The sequence below is a fragment of the Perna viridis genome, chromosome 1, assembly GCF_037379345.1.
Source record: "Perna viridis isolate PV_CMFRI_1.1 ecotype Kerala chromosome 1, ASM3737934v1, whole genome shotgun sequence".
NCBI lineage: Eukaryota > Metazoa > Mollusca > Bivalvia > Mytilida > Mytilidae > Perna > Perna viridis.
Window position 1 is genome coordinate 14,771,060 of NC_142445.1, and position 19,733 is coordinate 14,790,792.

Genomic DNA, 19,733 nt, shown 5'->3' on the forward strand with positions numbered 1-19,733 from the left:
GATTACATGATGTAAAATAAAACTACAATTATACAGTAGCCTTTCCCATATTACATGTATAAAGAACTGTTTATCTATGAACTGAATGTCAATGTTTACAACTGATTTCTCAAGTATAAAATGTAATTAATAGTCAAACAATATCTAACTTCACACACATTTATAAGTTTTTTTTTTCCATTTTGCAAATTTAAACCTGTTCAAAAGTTAATTTGCATTTACATTCAAAAACTTTCACAGAATATGTATCCCACACAATAATTATTCTCAATTGAACAAATTTCAGCTTAAAAAGATAATTTCCTCAATCAACACAAGATTTCCAAAATTAGACAATTTTCATCAATTTGAATTTTCAAAGCCAATTTTTCTTGGTTAAAATTACTACTCTTTACATCCTGTTTATTGATAATAAAGTATTGATGAAAGGAGGAAGATTTTGACTAATAAGTGTGTTGAATTGAAAATGCTCCACACATTTAATGTTTTTTGACACATTACTGAAATAACTAAATTCCCTAAATGTAAATTTATTACTAAACATCTTTCAAGTACAAAAACAAGTCCCTCAAATCTTCAGTTGATTTGAAGTCACCGAAAGATCTTATTAATAGAATATTATTTAGCTGATTTAATTACCAGAAACATGTTTACTGGTCATAAAAGATGTATTGAATGATATTAAAGGAATTACATTTGGACTATATTTTTGTGTAGTGTTCAGAAATACATGGACCAATGACATAAAGTACTTTGATCCTAAATGACCAAACACCCAAAAATCAAGCTTTTGTAAATGACAAAGAATAAATTCATTTAACACCAATATTTTAAAACCCAAACTGAAATAAGATTTTTTTCAAATAAATGTGACAGTCAAACCTTTTAAATGATACATATTAAAACAAAACAAAAATATCACAAAATTAACAGCCATCTATCAGGAAAAAGTATGCACAACTGAAAAGATGCAGACAAATAAGTATGCATTAAAACCTATAAACAAATAAATTGGCTATAAATGATACAAAACTACATGCTGCCCGGCCACAGATCTACATCACTGAATATTGTTTTAATTCAAATTACAATTGCAGGATGAAAGATAAATTCATCTTTTTATGATCTTCAAGAATTACTTCATTACTATATGAAATCATAGGCTGAGTTACTCATTCTAATAAAATCTGCTAATATGAAAGACCACTTTCTAATGAATCATGATGTATAACTGTAAGCGCTAAAAGTGGATGGAAGAATAACAGAGAAACACAACAGTATGTCACCTGCTACAATAACAGTAGATGAGTTTGAATTATTGTTGAAGTGTAAATCTGCATCTGGTGTAGTGGGAAGACTATCATTACCACCTAGAGTAAAAGGTCAATATTTAGAACAATACCTTTATACATGTAAATGTATTCGACTTTTAAAACTGTTAAACATATAATACATACCACAGATTTTATTTAATTTGCTAAGTTAAAATACATGAAACTTCAAAAACAATCTTTATCATTCTTCAAATTAAAAAAAATAAAATTGAGGAAAAAAGTTGCCAAAATGTTACAACATACATGTAGGTCAATGATTCAAGCAAGACAAAGGGTCATCCATATTCATTAAAGAAGATTTGTTCCAGTGTTGGGGAGTGTAGTGCATTACTAGCAATCAATGGAATTATTGTATTCATTGTAGAGTGACTTATTTTACTTTCATAATTTTATTTTAATTTTGAACTAGCAGCTTTATATAATAAAAATCATGATTTCATATAAAATTAATGTACCATGTGTCTTTCTAGCAAGAACATTTAAGGAAAAGAAACAGCAGAATTTCATAAGTTTTAAAGCAATAAGCCTAATCCTGACAAAGAGAAAAGATGGTAAATAGGTTGGTGGAGAAAGGCTCTGGGAAGCTGTACTTAGGAAATAGAAACATACATATATTTACATAATATATTTACTGTAAAGAGAACAACTCAATGTTTGAAACAGTTTTTTTACAAATAAATCAAGTAAAAAGAATTAATAGTTTTTTGCTAGACTTCAGATTTAAAAATATGAATAGACTAAAAACCTGCTGACTTGGTAAAGGAAACTACCACTAATATGACAAAAAAGTTAAAAATAAAATATGAACAAGGGGAGGTAATCAGATATCCTCACCATACCATCAGTACACAACAAGCATTAAAAACATTGCTATCTATACAATAACAATTCTGTACATATAACTATCTAGCTACCCACTTAGGCTGTTACAGGTTGGTGAAGTATGAATATTAAGATTAGCAAGTGCTTTATTTCACAGCCATACAAGAGAATTAACCATGATATATACCATGCAACTGGGGTGAAACCAAGTGATAAAGCACACATTAACATTAGGGGGGATAATAATCACCTCTAGTGGTTAGAGTTACTCCTCCTGAAAGGTGAAAACAGCTTAAATATGTTGTTATAACTTATTTATTTTGTATGGAAATATCTTATATATAAGCTTGTAGTTACAGCTAGATGTTAAAATTAGATTAATATTGTATGGAGAACAATCTGTCCAACTTCATTCTTTTATCAAATTTTATTAAAGTTCATAAACAGAATCAAAAAGCTTTTAATTTTTCAAATTCTTGTAGAAGAAGAATGAAGAAATTTTAACATTTTCTAAGGTTACCATTTCACAATCAAATTACCCATGGAATCAAAAGGTATATAAACACATTAGAACTTTAATTATTACACCTTTTACCCAAACTCTGTGAATCCCTTGGAACCATATAATTTAGTATAACATTATTTGGGTTAAGAAAAATTACCTTCTGTAGTCATTTCATAGCCACCTGTAAATTATCTAATCTTTAAAAATGTTTCCATGGTAATGACTAATCTCCTTTAAATTGTGTTGTGATTGAACACAATTTTGAGGAAAACTAAGCACTTCTAAATATTTTCCACAAATAAAAACAAGAAATATTTTACACAATCATCTTCACTGCAAAAATCTGACAAAAAAAAACATGCAAGATTTTCCTTCAATAATAGGCATATATACCCTTGCATTTTAAACACATCTATTTTGTTCTGGAAAAAAAACCAAATGCTAAAAACTAAAGCTCTTCTTTAAGGTTTGAATAAAACCAATAGAGTGATGATGACAGTGGGGCTGACTGACAAATCAGTCATAAAAAATCTCTACAACTTTGTTGAATTGGGAATAATAAACTTTGTTAAACTGAATCTTGTAGACAGAGAAAGTTAAAAAAGATTAACATCAAAAACGGTAATATGACGAAAAATAAAAATTCTGCTACATTAGTACATAGCATATGCAAAAATTAAATTAATACACCTAGAAAATATGAATCTTGGACAGATATGCAACCCTAAGAGTACTTAGTCATATTTGTACAAATGTTAACTACAACAAGCACCTGTTACACCAAATAGTAAGATAGGTTCATTATATACCTGGCAGATTCTTAAACTTAATCTTTAATCTCACCTTGCAGGACAAAAAACTCCACATTAGAGTAGTTGCCAAGATACTGGTAAGCATTAAATAGACTTTGTGTCAGTCCCGCCATTTTCACTGTATAACGACGATTGGAAGGTAGATCTTCAACCGCTGTCTGGTAGTAGGTCATATCATCTGTATTCCTTACCTGAATAATGACAATAAAAGGACACAATGAAATTTATACACAATTGTCATGACAAATGAAAAATAAAATAAAGACATTTTTGTCCTGTAATTTGACCTTATATTCTTATCTTTACTTTTTTACTGAATTATTTTTCTGAATTTCCAATTTATAGTTAAATAAATGAAAAAAAAACCTTTAATCACAGGTCTGTAGTTTCCAACGGTTAGAAAATTTTTACTTTGGAGACTTTTTTCTGCAATACTATGATATATTTATTGTATATTTCTTTTTTAAATACCAATACCATAGGGCTGTGCAGAACTATTACATATTTGTTGTATATCTCTTTTTAAATACCATTGGGATCACTTCCTGTATTTTTTCTCTTTGATATACCTCAATATTGTAAGAAAGGATCTTTTCCACCTTCTTGTAGTTGAATTCTGTGTCTACAATTTCAATAATATACTCCTCAATGTCCCTAAAAAACTTCTCTGGACCCAGCCATTGTATAAGTATGGCATCAGTCCCAACAGTTGTCACATTCAGTATTGTAGGGGCACTAGGGGCTGAAAAATAAATAAATATTGAACTTGGTGGCAATGACACCAGTGTAAACCAACATAAGATTTTAAACTTGATTTTGGTCTTTACTTTGTTTATCTGTATATGTGTATACATATTTGGATAGATATTATTGCATGTCTGTTCATTTATTACAGACTCAAATCAAGTGATAATACTTTAACTGGATTATATTCACAACACCAACAATACAAATAACTTGGTGAGTCATCAATTTAACAGAAGTTATTATTTTTTTTTATAAGACATAACTGTCTACTGGTACTTACAGGTGACATCTGTCATAGCAGGATACCTGTCACTAAATTCACCTTGACCTCCACCAGTGACTGCTCTGACTCTGATTTCATACTGAGTGTAAGGATCTGAAGGGCAGAAAGATAATGCACACTCGGAATAATGAACCCCTCTTAACAAAAAGTACAGAAAGAAATATGGTATCTCCAATATTTCAGGACATCTTAAGGGTCATTAAAAGCTTATGTCAAAAAGAGTTGTTGTTGTGTCTTAAAAACCTGAACAGACATGGACAATCGCAATTAACAGGAATTGAAAATTCTTGACTTTTAGAAATCCTAAGAGCCACAAATTTCAATGTCTAAATTTAATTAAAGGTAAATCACACATATCACATTGAGTTTCTTTTTCCAGCATCTTGCAAATATGTGTAAAAATAGTTATTTTTAATAATCCAAAGCAGTTTGATATGATGTAAAAACTTTATTACTGAATTAGTCTATTGGGATTTTTAGTAAAAAAAACTTTCAATAATTATTCTCATTCCACATAAATATAATGGTAATTATACATTTTTAAAAAAAAAAAATACACGTATTATGAAAAAAAAAATGTGACTACAAGATTCCTTTAGAAATTCAGAAAGCACTTCAGATACATGTACTTTTTACAATTTAATAAAAGAATTTTATTGACTGTTATTCTTTATTGTTGGAAAAATATAGAAATGTCATTACATACATTTAATATGCCATAAAAGTTTACAAAACTCATCAAAAGTTTTTATGTAATCAAATTTTGTGAGCATTTATTTTAAGCTGAAACTATATTCACCAAATATCATCTCTGAGAAAAATTCATTGACAAAAAAATGTTAGCTATATTTAAAAAAACACCTACCTAAATTGGTGATGTTTTCAGATATTTTATTTCTCAGCACCCCATTAACAACTTTTGTTTTAACTCTTCCAGTTACTGAATTTATCCACTGTAACTCATAGCTTAGCAGTTTTCCATTGATTTCTTTGGGTTCCACCCAATGAACTTTTACTGTAGTGGGAGTATTCTTGGAAATATGAGTAATCTTTGGCTTTGATGGTTCTGAAGAAAAAAGTTGAGAATTCCATATATTTTTGAATGCGTATTGATACTCCTGTTGTGAAGTTTTGGCGGGAGAAAGTGAGAGAGTGAAATTACTGAATTTATCTCACAGTGTGAATTATCACTTTCTTTTTTACACTGGGAACATTTGGTAAATCACTGCTATCTATATAATAATTATTCATATTGCAAATACTTTATATTTCTGTGTACAGTTTTGTTTTCCTATCCTATTTTTAAATGCATATTTGTATCCTGCTGTCTATATAGTGTATATCCATCATCTGTTACCTGTATTCAGGTTTTGGCCATGTCTTTGGATTCTGCTGTCTATATAGTGTATATCCATCATCTGTTACCTGTATTCAAATTCTGGCCATGTCTTCAGATTCTGCTGTCTATATAGTGTATGTCCATCATCTCTGTTACCTGTATTCAGGTTTTGGCCATGTCTTTGGATTCTGCTGTCTATATAGTGTATATCCATCATCTGTTACCTGTATTCAGGTTCTGGCCATGTCTTCAGATTCTGCTGTCTATATAGTGTATATCCATCATCTCTGTTACCTGTATTCAGGTTTTTGGCCATGTCTTTGGATTCTGCTGTCTATGTAGTGTATATCCATCATCTCTGTTACCTGTATTCAGGTTTTGGCCATGTCTTCAGATTCTGATGTCTATACAGTGTATATCCATCATCTCTGTTACCTGTATTCAGGTTTTTGGCCATATCTTTGGATTCTGCTGTCTATATAGTGTATATTCATCATCTGTTACCTGTATCCAGGTTTTGGCCATGTCTTTGGATTCTGATGTCTATATAGTGTATAACCATCATCTCTGTTACCTGTATTCAGGTTTTGGCCATATCTTTGGATTCTGCTGTCTATATAGTGTATATTCATCATCTGTTACCTGTATTCAGGTTTTGGCCATATCTTTGGATTCTGCTGTCTATATAGTGTATATTCATCATCTCTGTTACCTGTATTCAGGTTTTGGCTATATCTTTGGATTCTGCTGTCTATATAGTGTATATTCATCATTTGTTACCTGTATTCAGGTTTTTGACCATGTCTTTGGATTCTGCTGTCTATATAGTGTATATCCATCATCTCTGTTACCTGTATTCAGGTTTTGGCCATGTCTTCAGATTCTGATGTCTATATAGTGTATATCCATCATCTCTGTTACCTGTATTCAGGTTTTGGCCATATCTTTGGATTCTGCTGTCTATATAGTGTATATTCATCATCTGTTACCTGTATTCAGGTTTTGGCCATGTCTTTGTATTCTGCTGTCTATAATTTGTCCTTCAATTTGATGATTTAGTATTTCTTTGCTGTTATTGTAACAACACTACTGTCAAACCTTTAACAGACATTGCTATACATACCTGTTTATAATGGGTAGTAAAATCTTACTATGCATGCAGTGGGGACAATTTTGGTACAACATTCTCATAAAACTCTCCATAATTAACAGAGAGTACAAAACAGAAAAGGAAAGAAACATTGATATGACAAGAGTAATACAGTAGATGACATGTTTCATCAAGGAAGTTTGGTACAAGAGCGCTAGCCTGAGATGGTAAATATCAAGTGTAAGACCAATGGAGGACAATAAAGATGTTGATAAATAAAAGTATGCATACTTCCTTCAGCAGTAACAACAGCAGTATGAGCAAAGGGACCACATCCTTCACTGTTCAGTGCTGCAACCTGAATCAGGTATTCAGTGTATGGTTTTACACCTGGAATGTCTAACTCCTATTAAAAAAAATCACCATTTAGTTTAAAAATTCAGCATTAGTTAACTCCATAGGTTCATAGTCAAGTTACTGTAACTTAACAATAGGCAAGTAGAAAACCAAATCTGTAAAGTTAGTTCAGAGGGTCTGGTATTAGATACTGGATAATTTCAGTCATAACTCAACAAGTTCCTCAGGTGATTGTCATCTAATCCAGGAAAGACCAACTCTATATCCTTTAATCTCAACAATGTATATGCTAGGTGAAGAAATTTTAATTTGAATTTTCCAAACAGTACAAATAGTTGACTGCTCTAAATGAAAAATTATTTCTTTCAAATCTGTAAGATGTTAAACATGCTTCTCGAGAGAGTTTTAGACTTTATAAAAATATTTAATATGAAAACTGATCAGATTTCAGACTTCCCGAAAAGCATTAAAATCAGTTTGACAATAAAAATTAAAATGATAACAACGACCTGAACATTAAAAAAAATGTTACTCTTGTGCATGGAGGCATTTTTTTAGTTAAACAATATGAATAAGTTTATAATTTCACAAAAGAAATTGAAGAAATTTGTTATAAATATAGTTACACCCACCTTTGAGTTTGGTCTCTCAAAGTCAATATTACTCCACACTCGTACTTCTGCCTCACTGTACATAATTCTATAACCGATAAGTTTCCCATTAATAGTTTCAGCAGGAGGAGCATCCCAGGTAATGTGAATCACAGAACTGTTGTTACTTGTGGCTAGTAAGTTCTGTGGCGGAGTCTCTGGTTCTGTAATGAAAAATATACATGTTTACAATACGTAATGTCCTACTCAGTAAAATCAAAGATACATCTGCAATAATATCATCCTGCAATTTATAAATAATTGCAATAGAAACCAATCCTTATACCCACCTTTTAAATAAAATCATTGTAATATTTTCTGAATATAAGTAATTTGTCAGATACATCCCAACCTCCCTATTTTAAGTAACAATAAAGACTGAACAAATTTCAAAATCATAACAAAGCAATTTACATAGAATGTTTAAAACTATTTTTCAAACTATCATGATTTTTTATGCTGACTGCCAAGGAAATGTTTGTCCACTGTAACTGTCTCAATAAGAAATGTTTGCCCACTCTGCCTTAACCCAACATACTCCTTTTCCTTAATGTAAGACAAGTTTGTATCATACCTTCTGGATGAGTTATAAAGAAGACACTAGATTCACTATGGTCACTGTGACCTATACTATTGACTGCTACAATTCTCAGCTGGTATGTGGTGTATGGACGAAGACTTTCTACCACTGCAGAAATATTTTTGGCTCTAACATTAGTGGTAACCTGATGACCAATTAACCAATTTTTACCATCTTGTCTGAAAAAAGTGCATTTTTAAAAATGAGGAAATGATCAGCACATGTAAACTGGAACAGTTCATAATCCAATGTTTCTAGATTCAACTATCACCTTCTTATTTCCTCACAGGGTTATTTTTACACTGGAAAAGTTGTCCTAAAACTTGTCATATATCTTGTACAAATATGACATATCTTTTCTAAAAATGGTTAACATGATCAGAATAATCAGAAAAGAGAGGGAAAAAAGCCTAATTCAACTAGTTGACTGTGTCTAAAACTTATTACAGGTTAGAAATAGTTAATGTGATAAAGCATATATCTATACATTGTACAGTCAAACCTGCTCAGCTGGTCACCTAAAATCACCGGTCACCTTCACTTAACAGTCTTTTCAAAACCTGCCTAACTGTTTTCTGTATATATTTTAACTCAAATCAGCGGTCACCTCCCTAACGCGGCCAGCAATCACCGATTTTTCAGGCGAAATTGACTTCTTATACCGGCAATTTTTTAAACATTCAGTTTACCACTTGACCCGATAACAGTACCGTGTCACATGATTTACTTATATTTGTAACATGAAACATGTAAATATAGATAATTAAGTTGCCCAAGGGGTTAAATCGGTATTGCAATTAAAACAAAATTAAAGATTCGATAGTTAAGATGTGAAATGTACTCACTGGTAGTAAAAACTTCAGTCTTCAGTTTAATTATGAAAGTTTGAGTTGCGACGAAATGTCTCAGAAACGTAAAATGGAAAGAAATGAAGCAATTAAAAAAATTAAATAGTGGAAAAGGTGCCCCTGCCATTTTAAAGGAAATTAAGGTCAGAAAAAAACAAACTACTAAAATTGCCAAACGGAAAAAGCAGAATTATAGAGGACATTGAAAATAGTGTTAACCGTGAAAACAACATAAAGCAAGAAATGAGGAAATACTCTGTTTTTCATTGTCATATATTTTTATCTGAATGATATTTTGAATGAAAATATTTTTAAATACATGAATCTACCTCTGAAAATGAAAGATAAATACATGTAATTTTATGACAATCAGAAGTAGTACAATCTAATGGAATATGGGATTATATGCTGACTTCAAAGTCTTTCTACATCACAATTTGTAACCTCATTCCAAAGGTCACCTCTCTATAAAGGTCACTTTGAGTATTCCCCAGAGGTGACTGCTTAATATAGGTTTGACTGTACATACATGTACAGGCTGGGAAATAGATTTAGCTAATACTTATTTTCCTTCACTGATATTTAAATAGATTTAACACATACCTAACTTGAATTAAATAACTATTAATAGGACTATCATGATCTTCTACACTAGCAGACCAAAATACTGTAACATTCCTGGTGTTCAAGTTCCCAATCTGTGGTCGGCCTGGTTTACTTGGGACATCTGTATAAGTAAAAATTCATTTATGTTCAGACTTACTGATCAATAAATTTCAAAAATTTAACAAGAACTGACGAGAGACTGCTTAAAGTCAGGTTAACTATCAAGAGATGATTTTTAAGTGTAGTATGGCCTTTGTGAACATGATAATAATTGTTGTCAAGTTGTTAAAGAATAGATAGCATTTTTTTGGTATTAACATTCATTTGCTCATATGGTCTTTACATAGAAAATAACACACTATATATACAAACAAGTTTTGGGCATGACATAAGTTGCCCCTGGAGCTGAACCACGCCCTGCTTTGCACTAGCTCACAGAAGCAACAGTCCTCAGACTGGCATATCACACCACTTGGAAAAATTATTCTGACTCAGAGCCAACCAGACTTCTATCTATATCCAAAATGCTATGATCTTAGCAGAAAAGCAGTGACTAAAATTTTAATGTCTTTTATATGACTTGCACAGTGGATCAAAAGCACAACCTTCTGCACTCAAGACAAGTAAGATACCATGAGACCTGAAGGAGGTCAGTATTATTGAAATAGTGGCAAAGTATGGTTGTCAACATTTCTATAACAGGAACAATAACTATGACCGAGACCATTACTAGGTCCTGTTGCATCAAGGGGAAAAGATATTACTTAGCCATTCCAAATAATATGTTACATAAAACATATTTCTATTGCTCTTATCTTCACTTAGTGATACATATATGTTCACTTAATTTGGCCCTTCTGAAACATATGTTTTTTTTGTAAATTTGGAGCTACTTCAAGACGACTTTCATAACAAGCCTAATCTAAAATGGTATTACTTTCAATTGATACTGAAACAAACCTTGAACAAATAAATGTGTTGTATTCTCATATTTCTCAACCAAATGAGAATCCCTAAATGCTGCTACTGAGCATTCATATAATCCTGTGTCTCTTAAATCAACATTCTGAACTTTCAAACTGAAGTCATCTGTCACACTGTATTTAGATTTCAGTGAGTCAACAAGATAAGTGACAGTTATATTGCTATCTTCTTCCTTAGCAGAGAGAAGGAAGACATCTCCATTGGATCCGGTGAAAGACCAGGAGTATAAGTATGTCAGTTGAGTCTTGTTATCAGATGGGATATCAGCACCACATAGCAGAACAGCATCTGACTTTACTTTGTAGAATGTTTGTCTTTCTTTCTCTGCTTCACCTGAAACAATAAATGGATAATGATAATTCTGAATATCAATCAAATAACATCAGCTCTACATGTATGTGTTCTTAATATGACTAGTAACAGCATTTTCCCTAGAAAGCAATTGTCTATTGTTTATTATTTTGAAATTATGATAATATTTCATTTCTCTGTGTGTATAAGAACTTTCTGTTATTTTCAAATGATGTTCCACAGTGTGTATCTTGCAGATTGTAGTAAGTGTGATAGCAATCAAAAAAGGATGTTCTTCCTTTTAAATAAGTCATTTCTAAAAGTTACAAAAATACAACAACTGGTAGTCATATAAACAGATGTTGAATGCAAGTACTACTAGAGTAAGTTGGCATTTAGCCTATGAAAAATCAGATTTAAAGAAGTCGTTTTGTAGAATTACAAATAAGAAGCTCCCAGGATCCTGAATCGCTCACTCAGTTAAATTTTTGCCTTTAAAGGGCAATAAATTTAACAAGGAGTTGTTGAACAATTTTGACTCAAGAAGACTTTGGTAGGTCTTATCATAAAAATTATTTCAGCAATATAAGGTTTCTTTCTAACTATCAAATTTTGGAGAAATTGGCTAAAAACTGTAAAAAAAAAACAAAAACAAAAAAAACCACATCATTTTTCACCTTTTGAAAGAATTTGGCTAAACTTAACAGTTTAAGAGATACAATATGCGAAAAACTACTATCTGACCCCTATGTTCTATTTTTAATAATGGCGGCCATCTTTTTTCGACAGATAAAAAATCTCCACATCAGTCCTATGCAGGATACCCTAAGGAACATTCTTCCCAAGTTTGGTTCCAATTGGTCAAGTAGTGTCAGAGAAGAAGATTTTGGAACGAAATAACATAAAAAATGGCAAATAAAACATCCAAAAAGGGCAACAACACCAACTTGGCTTAGGTCTCAATAACCACTTCCGCTTCAAATGGCCACCTCCCTATGTTGTACCAAAAACACACTGAACCTAGAAATATGCATTGCAACTTAAGTGCATCATTTTGGTGTATTCTGATCAAAAGAAGTCAAACTAAAGCTGAGAATGTGCACTTTAAAATCACATTTGTAATTTACTACAAAAGTGTATGAATATTGTTTACTTGTGTGAGTACTTTACCTTCATGCTGTCAGTTAGCAAAAAAGGTAAAAATATTGATTTTCAGTAAATTTTTTTCAAGTAATTTTTGCGAAGAATTTCAACGGTCATTGTACCATTAGAATAATGATTTTGAAAGCCTTACTTACGCAATGGTATGCAACTTTAAGGTGTCATTTGTCCTGGGAATTCACAGTGAAACATTGAAAACTACTTGTTTAACATGTAAAGTAATGGAAACATTAAAAGTGGTTAGTGAGACCTTACATAATAAATTAAAATGAAAACTGCCTGGACCACAGATAGATTTCATCATGCTGAACACTAAATATGTCAGAATTTGCCTTAACCAAACAATTTAGGAGATGTATGTGAAAAAATACTGTCTGACCTCTATGTTCTATCTTTAGTAATGGTGGCCATCTTTTTCAACTGATCAAAAATCCCCACATCAGTTCTATGCAGGATACCCCAAGGAACATTCATATTAAGTTTGGTTCCAATTTGTCAAGTAGTGTCAGAGGAGAAGAGTTTTGAAAAATTGTTAACGATGATGACGGATGCCAAGTGATGGCAATAGATCACATTGCCTTCAGCCAGGTGAGCTAAATGTACATGACTGGGTTTTATTAAAATTCATTTGAAACATGTAACTTGTAAGCATCGTCAACCAACTTCATTCCTTGGGTTCATATAAAAGAAGTGTGCACATACATGTACATGCATTTTTGTTGATACATAATTCTTAATTTAACACAACAACAGTGTGTTCCCCATAATTTTTAATAGCAGTGCTTTCTGGCATTGTACAGCTCTAATGCCCTTACTCCAAAATTGTAGCACAGTGCCCACATAGTGCAATCTAACTAACATTAATTACTTATAGTGCAGTAGTAAGAAATCATTGCACTGCAAAGTACAGTGCTATAATGGCCTCGGGGAGAACACTAAATTCAACAACTGAATGTACGTACAAGAGTTAATAGTTTGCAAGGGCTATCTGGTGTATTGCAGATGGCAATTAACATAACAGACCTTCAATTCTAAAATCAATGATATTTTTTTAACAAAACAATACTGCAATATGTTATTTTAATTTTCCCTAAGTATTAATAAGCTTTATTTGTTAAATATGAACAAAAGAAAATACTTGAATTTCGAACACATTGTTTAGGTATGTTTTTTTTTCTAGAAACTGTTCATGAGATACCTTTGACTAACATAAATGAGTTGGAAAGACTTCAGGTAAATACATTCAGTAAATGTCTCAATAAGAATCAAGCAGTGATAAACACATGGTCATTAAAAACCTATGTGTGACAGTATCCATATCATTATACTGGTACCACTAAAGGTGCATGTATAACTCTCGGTATCAGGGAGTGTTCATTTCATCATACCGATACACCTTTGAACCACATACTGTAAGTACATCTGAAAGTCTTAGTATAGGAGTGTCCATTTCATCATACTGGTACACCTCAAAACCACTTGGGTGCATGTAAAACTCTAAGTATGGGAGTGTTCTTTTTATAATACTGGAACACGTTAACATCAATAGTGCGACACTGCTCAGTTCATGCATTTAAGATGTCATATTAAGTTGTGTAAAAACTGAGTATAGTACACTATGGTAAATATGAATCTACACGTATTCCATAAAAACATGCAGAATTCAATTATATATCATTTTCAGGAACTGTTAACCACCTAATAAAGCATATACCTTTTCATTGATATCCATATCAATTTCTATAGTGTTAGAAAGACTATAATTCTAGTCAAGTGTAGTGAATGTACATGTAAGGTAAATGTACCACTTGACATGTATGTATGAACATATAGTCAACATGACAGAATTCTTCACACAAATGTACGTCTTTTAGAATTGACAAATGTTACCTGATTTTTAATAATACCTATATCTTAACTTAAAGTCAATCTCATGAATGCACAATGAAATCATAAATAGTCAATAAATGAATACAATATGACCTGAAGGATTTGGCATGCTTACATGTACATGTCTGTTTCTCTCTATTACTTCATTCATTAAACATTGCTTGTTAAAATAATCTCTTTAATCTTTTAGCCTTGTTTTATCAATGCAGGTGATTTTTCTTAAGCCTGATTAATTGATTAGCTCAATAATCTGAACATCTTTACCAGGCTATATCAACACTTCCATGTCTTGCTGTTGCAATTATGAAGGAGTTGATTAACTGAAACATTGTATACAATGTATTTAATCTGCTCCAGAATCTGCCATCAACTCAATACAAAAGGTAACAATTTTATATTGTATAGTTTGAACAAAAGAAATCTAAGATTTGATAACAGTTTAGGAACATGATGAATAGGTTGGTTCTTATAATTTACTAATAGTATTATATAATACGGCATATATACATGTAGGCTCTGAAAATTAGTTTGGACACAATTAATCGGCCAACTTAATTATTCAAGATAGAATTCAGGAAGACTTTTATTCAATGATTGGAAACAGCATATCTGAATTTTAGTTTTACTTGTTATTGAGGAAAAGCAATTCAATAAAGAGACCAACACTATTAGACCCTAGACTTGGATATTAATATGTCTGAATTTCAAGTAAAAGGCTTTTAATTGAAGTTTAAAGTTTAAGGCAGTCTTTATAACTGACCTCAAATACCAATTTTGCACTTTAAGAAACTCAAGTTTGTGTTAAATATGGACACACCTAATGTTTTATTCATAAGACACACCAAGTTGGTTTAAAGCTAACATTTAGACCTTGAAGTGTTGTTAATTTATCAAAGAAACATTTAAAGCTGATTCATATGCCTTGTTAAATTTCATTCATGATTCAAAATTGAAATAATGGTTTTAATATTTTTAATTCCCAAGAGTCAAGTTTTATAGAGATTATTCTATTTTTTTTATTTACAGTACAAAGAAGTGTTGATATTGGTCTTAAATTGCAAAAAATCATTTGTTCTATTTTCAAAATTTATTATCATAACTATATAAAATCTGATATTTCTGGGCAATATAGAAACAGTATAAGGTAATTTTTCTCAGTAGTGAATGAAAAGAACTGAACCATTTGCAAGCTAACTAACCTTGCAGTCTTTAAAACACAGATCACATAACATTATATATTTGAAATATAAGTACCTATAGGAATATTTATGACAAATACATACATGTACATACTCATTGATTATTTCCTTTTATGAAAATTATTACCCAATCAACTGCCATACCCAGAAAAATTCAAAATTTCTTGCATAAGGTCAATAAAAGGATTGCAGTTCTATGGCATGTATTTCATGCATTTCAGGGCAAGAACGTCTGACAAACCCTGGGATGTCCAACATTTTGATGTTCAAAAACAATAGTCCATTGGAAGGTATATTAACCCACACATTATTCTGACTCCTAGCCTACAAATCATACTACAAATATATATCATATATGCTGTGTCAGAGGTGAAGCAGTTATTACAAAGTCAAGTCTGTGATCCAACCAAGAATTGAACCCACAGACTCCAAAAACATATCACAGTCCAATTGTTATCTAGCTAGCATACCACATAAGGATGTACAGAGGGACCTAGAGACCTAGTGCAATAATGTATCTGTCAAAATGCAGGGTTTTTGATTAAAACAAAGAAATAGTTTTCTGACAAAACATAAAAACATTATTTAAATAATTTTCAGGAGAGAAAGAATCTTCTTGTATCCTATATTTAAAAAGCTTGTTTTCTATTGATGTCTTTTCATTAAATTTTAATTTGATCTGATCCATTTTTACCAAGGAATATGAACTCATTAGCTATGTCTTCTGTGGCAAGAACCTGATCACGGCTGATGAAGTGAAAAAAATCTATACTAATTAAGAGTAGAATCCAACAAAACCATGACATCTCCAATTGGCCATGCTATACTACAGGTGTCAGGATGTATCTGTGTGCCTTACATGGCATGATTATTGAGAATACTGTTACTATGATAGTTAGACATTTTCTGCTTACTAGGGGACTTTTAAGAGAAGTCCAGCTGATCTATGAGACACTTGCTCTTCATTAATTTGAACATAGCTCAGACATATGATAAGAGAGCTCAGATACTAACTAACTACATGTTAACTGCAGACCTTACAACCAAAACACTGTGCAACATAACTTTCAGATACTAAGAAATGTCAAATTTTCTATGGTAACTATAAGCAAGCTATTTGAATTTTATGACATCAAAGACAGTTTTAAGAATTTTAAAATTATTTTTCTAACTCAATTTTTTTTTGTTGCATTAGGTCATTAAAAACAAATCAACATAATTAGACCAAACAAATTAAATACTAGTAATAAAAACTGCCATTTAGGGAAATATGTTTGGTAGTCAATGTTCATCACTACATTAAATAATCAGAACCACATGTATGTTTCATTGAAATATCTGTTAATACATGTAAGATTTATGACAGAGGCCATGACCAGGGACTGAAAGAGATCAAATCAAAGTCATATCTATCATTATCTTGTCAATATGACCCCTTTTGATATCTGTCAATGCAGCCAATAACTTCTATTCCAAATCACTGGGCTTAATAGATTTGTCTGAGTCATAATTCATCATTATTTCTTCCTTTTAGTCAAGATAAGATGCTGTACAAGGCAAAATTTACATGGCTTTGAAGCAATTTATCAGCTGATGACAAATATTCACATTTTATATATTTCATTCAAATTGAAACAACTGAGAAGATCAGAGATGTTCCTTTCAATTCACTGACAGTATGGTATTTATCACTGATATTTGTAAAGATGTACCATTTCAATGTATTATAATAAGACATGACCTGAAAAACATTAGCACAGAGAAATAAATATAAGACTGTAATTAGGGGAATATCTGATCATGATAAAGATCTGAACAAGGGTGTAATGACTAGCCAAATAGTTGGAGATCATAATTAAAGAATACATACAGATTATAGACATATCATTGATAATGTGAAAATCTTATAAGGATTTTGAAAGAACTTCTGAGTGATAGATGCTTTTACAATGAAATAGCAAAAAATAATAAGGAGAGACACATCTTTAATCCTTTCAAATGCCTTATCAGTATGTTGAATATATTTAGATTATCATTATGCAGACTTTATCCTAGATAAATGTAAAAATGCACACTTTCGTACTTCTGCAAACTTGCATTAAAGAAGCAATATAAGAAGATAGGTGAACATTTAACACCACATCCACAAAATAAATATTGATGACATACATGTACTCCATAAAGATTTCTGTGCACCAAATGTATAATTAATGAGTTGAAAAAGGATCACACAGAACAAGTAACAGGTCAGCAATGCTCTAACATAACAACACAGTTTTGGAAGTGAAAAGGGCCATAACATCTGAAAATTGTGAGCATTATACATTGCAAACCACACATGATCTTCAGTATTTCATGGTCCAAAGCATAGTTTTAAAATGATCTGATTCAGCTGCTTTTCACTTTAATATTAGTGTAAGTGGGACTATAAATGAATGGATGGACACATTAATAAATTTATATTCCTCAAAACAGATGGGGGTTAAATTAACACAATTAAGACTTCATATCCAGTAAGCAAAATATTGCAACCCCACTTCTATCAAATGAATTATATAAACAATTATAAATGCCATGTCAAGATGCAGCATACCACCCTATCAGGGTAAGACAATCAACCTCATCATGTGTCATCATTTACCTTCCTACAATAATATCACAGCTTCTCAATTACTTGAAATACTTTAACAGGTTTTATTGATCAAATTCTGGTGTAAAATTAGCATCTCATCTTTTAACCCCAATCTATCAATTTTGTTTATTGATTTTGCCTAGAAACCAAATTTAGACTGCAAAGCAGCATTTTCTTTCACATAGTAGCTTCTGGACTAGAAGACACAATAAGGACTTAGATCATGAATTTTATATTTTATTAAGCTTGAAGAGAATAAAGATTTTTTTCATAAATCATTGATTTCAGTATACTGACAATGTCATCAAAACCAGCAGAATGTGAATTGTAGCATAGCAAATGATTTCTGATACAAACATGATGCTAATGCTCTCATTATAAACAAAACCCTCTTTTGGATTTACATGTACATGTACATGTATATCATATTTAGTCTGATTAGTGACTATTAATATGGTATTGAATGAGGATTGCATTTACATAGGGATAATAGCCTGCTCTGAGTGTGACCTACATTATTGTAAATATTTTGTAAAATTACTGAACTCAAGCAAAACAACATGTAGATAAAAAAAGGTCACCTGCATAATCACAGATATTATTTGATAATTGATACAATTACAAACATTATAAAGTATAAACCATTAACAACAAGAGACAGTGGATGAATTCTTACATTTAACATCTCCTATACATATTCAATTTTGTACTTTCAAATGCAACTTGTCAATTGCTATCCAAGAAAAACAATGCAGTACTATCATAAAAGGTAGTGTACAGGTATTATTGCTATTACATGTACATTTTTGTACATGTATTCAAAAACATTCCTTTCTCAATATTTCTTTATGTAAAGTCTGCATAACAATGAATAAAGTAACGTGTACTATAAGCACTTTGTGTGCACAGAGATTGATATGAGCCATTTATTGATTAGAATATATCCCTAAACAAAAATGTTTTATTTTTCATCTGATGCTATCAACAATCTGACTTAAAATATATCAATGGATAATATTATAAGTTGCATAGAGATCTCATTTGCTCATTTTAATACTCCAATGTACAACCTCAACCTAATACCTTGACAGGATACATACATTTGTATCTAACAGTGTGACTTGAAATATGAAATTCAATTCACTGACACTGATAAATGATTGTAATGTATAAATATTGCCATTGTAAAATAAGGTCAAAAGCTCTAAGATAGCAATATTTAAATAATGGAGGGGTATTGAAATAGGTCACAAACTCACAGGAAATGATCATTGGAAAAATAAACATATCACTATGCCCTGGTTTAAAAATGCAAACTTGAAAGGTCAAGTTGTGTAATAAATGATAAAACTACATAGTAAAATCTACCTGTAGCATATTAAGAGTAAAAACATGAAAACAATAATCCTTCCCCATACAGTGAAGAAAAGTGAAACACTTGTACTGTGATATGAAAAACTGTGTCAGTGTAAATTATATCTCAAGAAAGTAAATAAACAAACACAGGCTTTAAACAGCAATGCAAAATATCATCAGTAAAAACATCTTGTATCTGAAACCTTGAAAAAACTTGTAATTGAACAATAAAATGGTTTAATGGAAA

At 31.2% G+C, this 19,733-nt stretch overlaps 1 protein-coding gene across 6 annotated transcripts in view; it reads right to left on the reverse strand.

The window, feature by feature from the left end:
* Window positions 1–19,733, reverse strand: part of LOC148627397 (putative receptor-type tyrosine-protein phosphatase mosPTP-1) — a 42,603-nt gene that overhangs the window by 17,416 nt on the left and 5,454 nt on the right. Inside the window, exons 3-14 of one of the 6 annotated variants that reach the window (XM_088572341.1) lie at window positions 10,934–11,290; window positions 9,971–10,094; window positions 8,514–8,698; window positions 7,922–8,103; window positions 7,224–7,338; window positions 5,369–5,569; window positions 4,501–4,596; window positions 4,043–4,215; window positions 3,505–3,664; window positions 2,819–2,842; window positions 2,407–2,430; window positions 1,287–1,370 (exon numbers count right to left, since the gene is read on the reverse strand). In XM_088572341.1, coding sequence (XP_088428467.1) covers window positions 1,287–1,370; window positions 2,407–2,430; window positions 2,819–2,842; window positions 3,505–3,664; window positions 4,043–4,215; window positions 4,501–4,596; window positions 5,369–5,569; window positions 7,224–7,338; window positions 7,922–8,103; window positions 8,514–8,698; window positions 9,971–10,094; window positions 10,934–11,290 — 1,725 coding nt within the window. The remainder of the gene's footprint in view (window positions 1–1,286; window positions 1,371–2,406; window positions 2,431–2,818; window positions 2,843–3,504; window positions 3,665–4,042; window positions 4,216–4,500; window positions 4,597–5,368; window positions 5,570–7,223; window positions 7,339–7,921; window positions 8,104–8,513; window positions 8,699–9,970; window positions 10,095–10,933; window positions 11,291–19,733) is intronic. The other 5 variants (XM_088572349.1, XM_088572368.1, XM_088572358.1 and 2 more) reach the window with 5 other exon arrangements.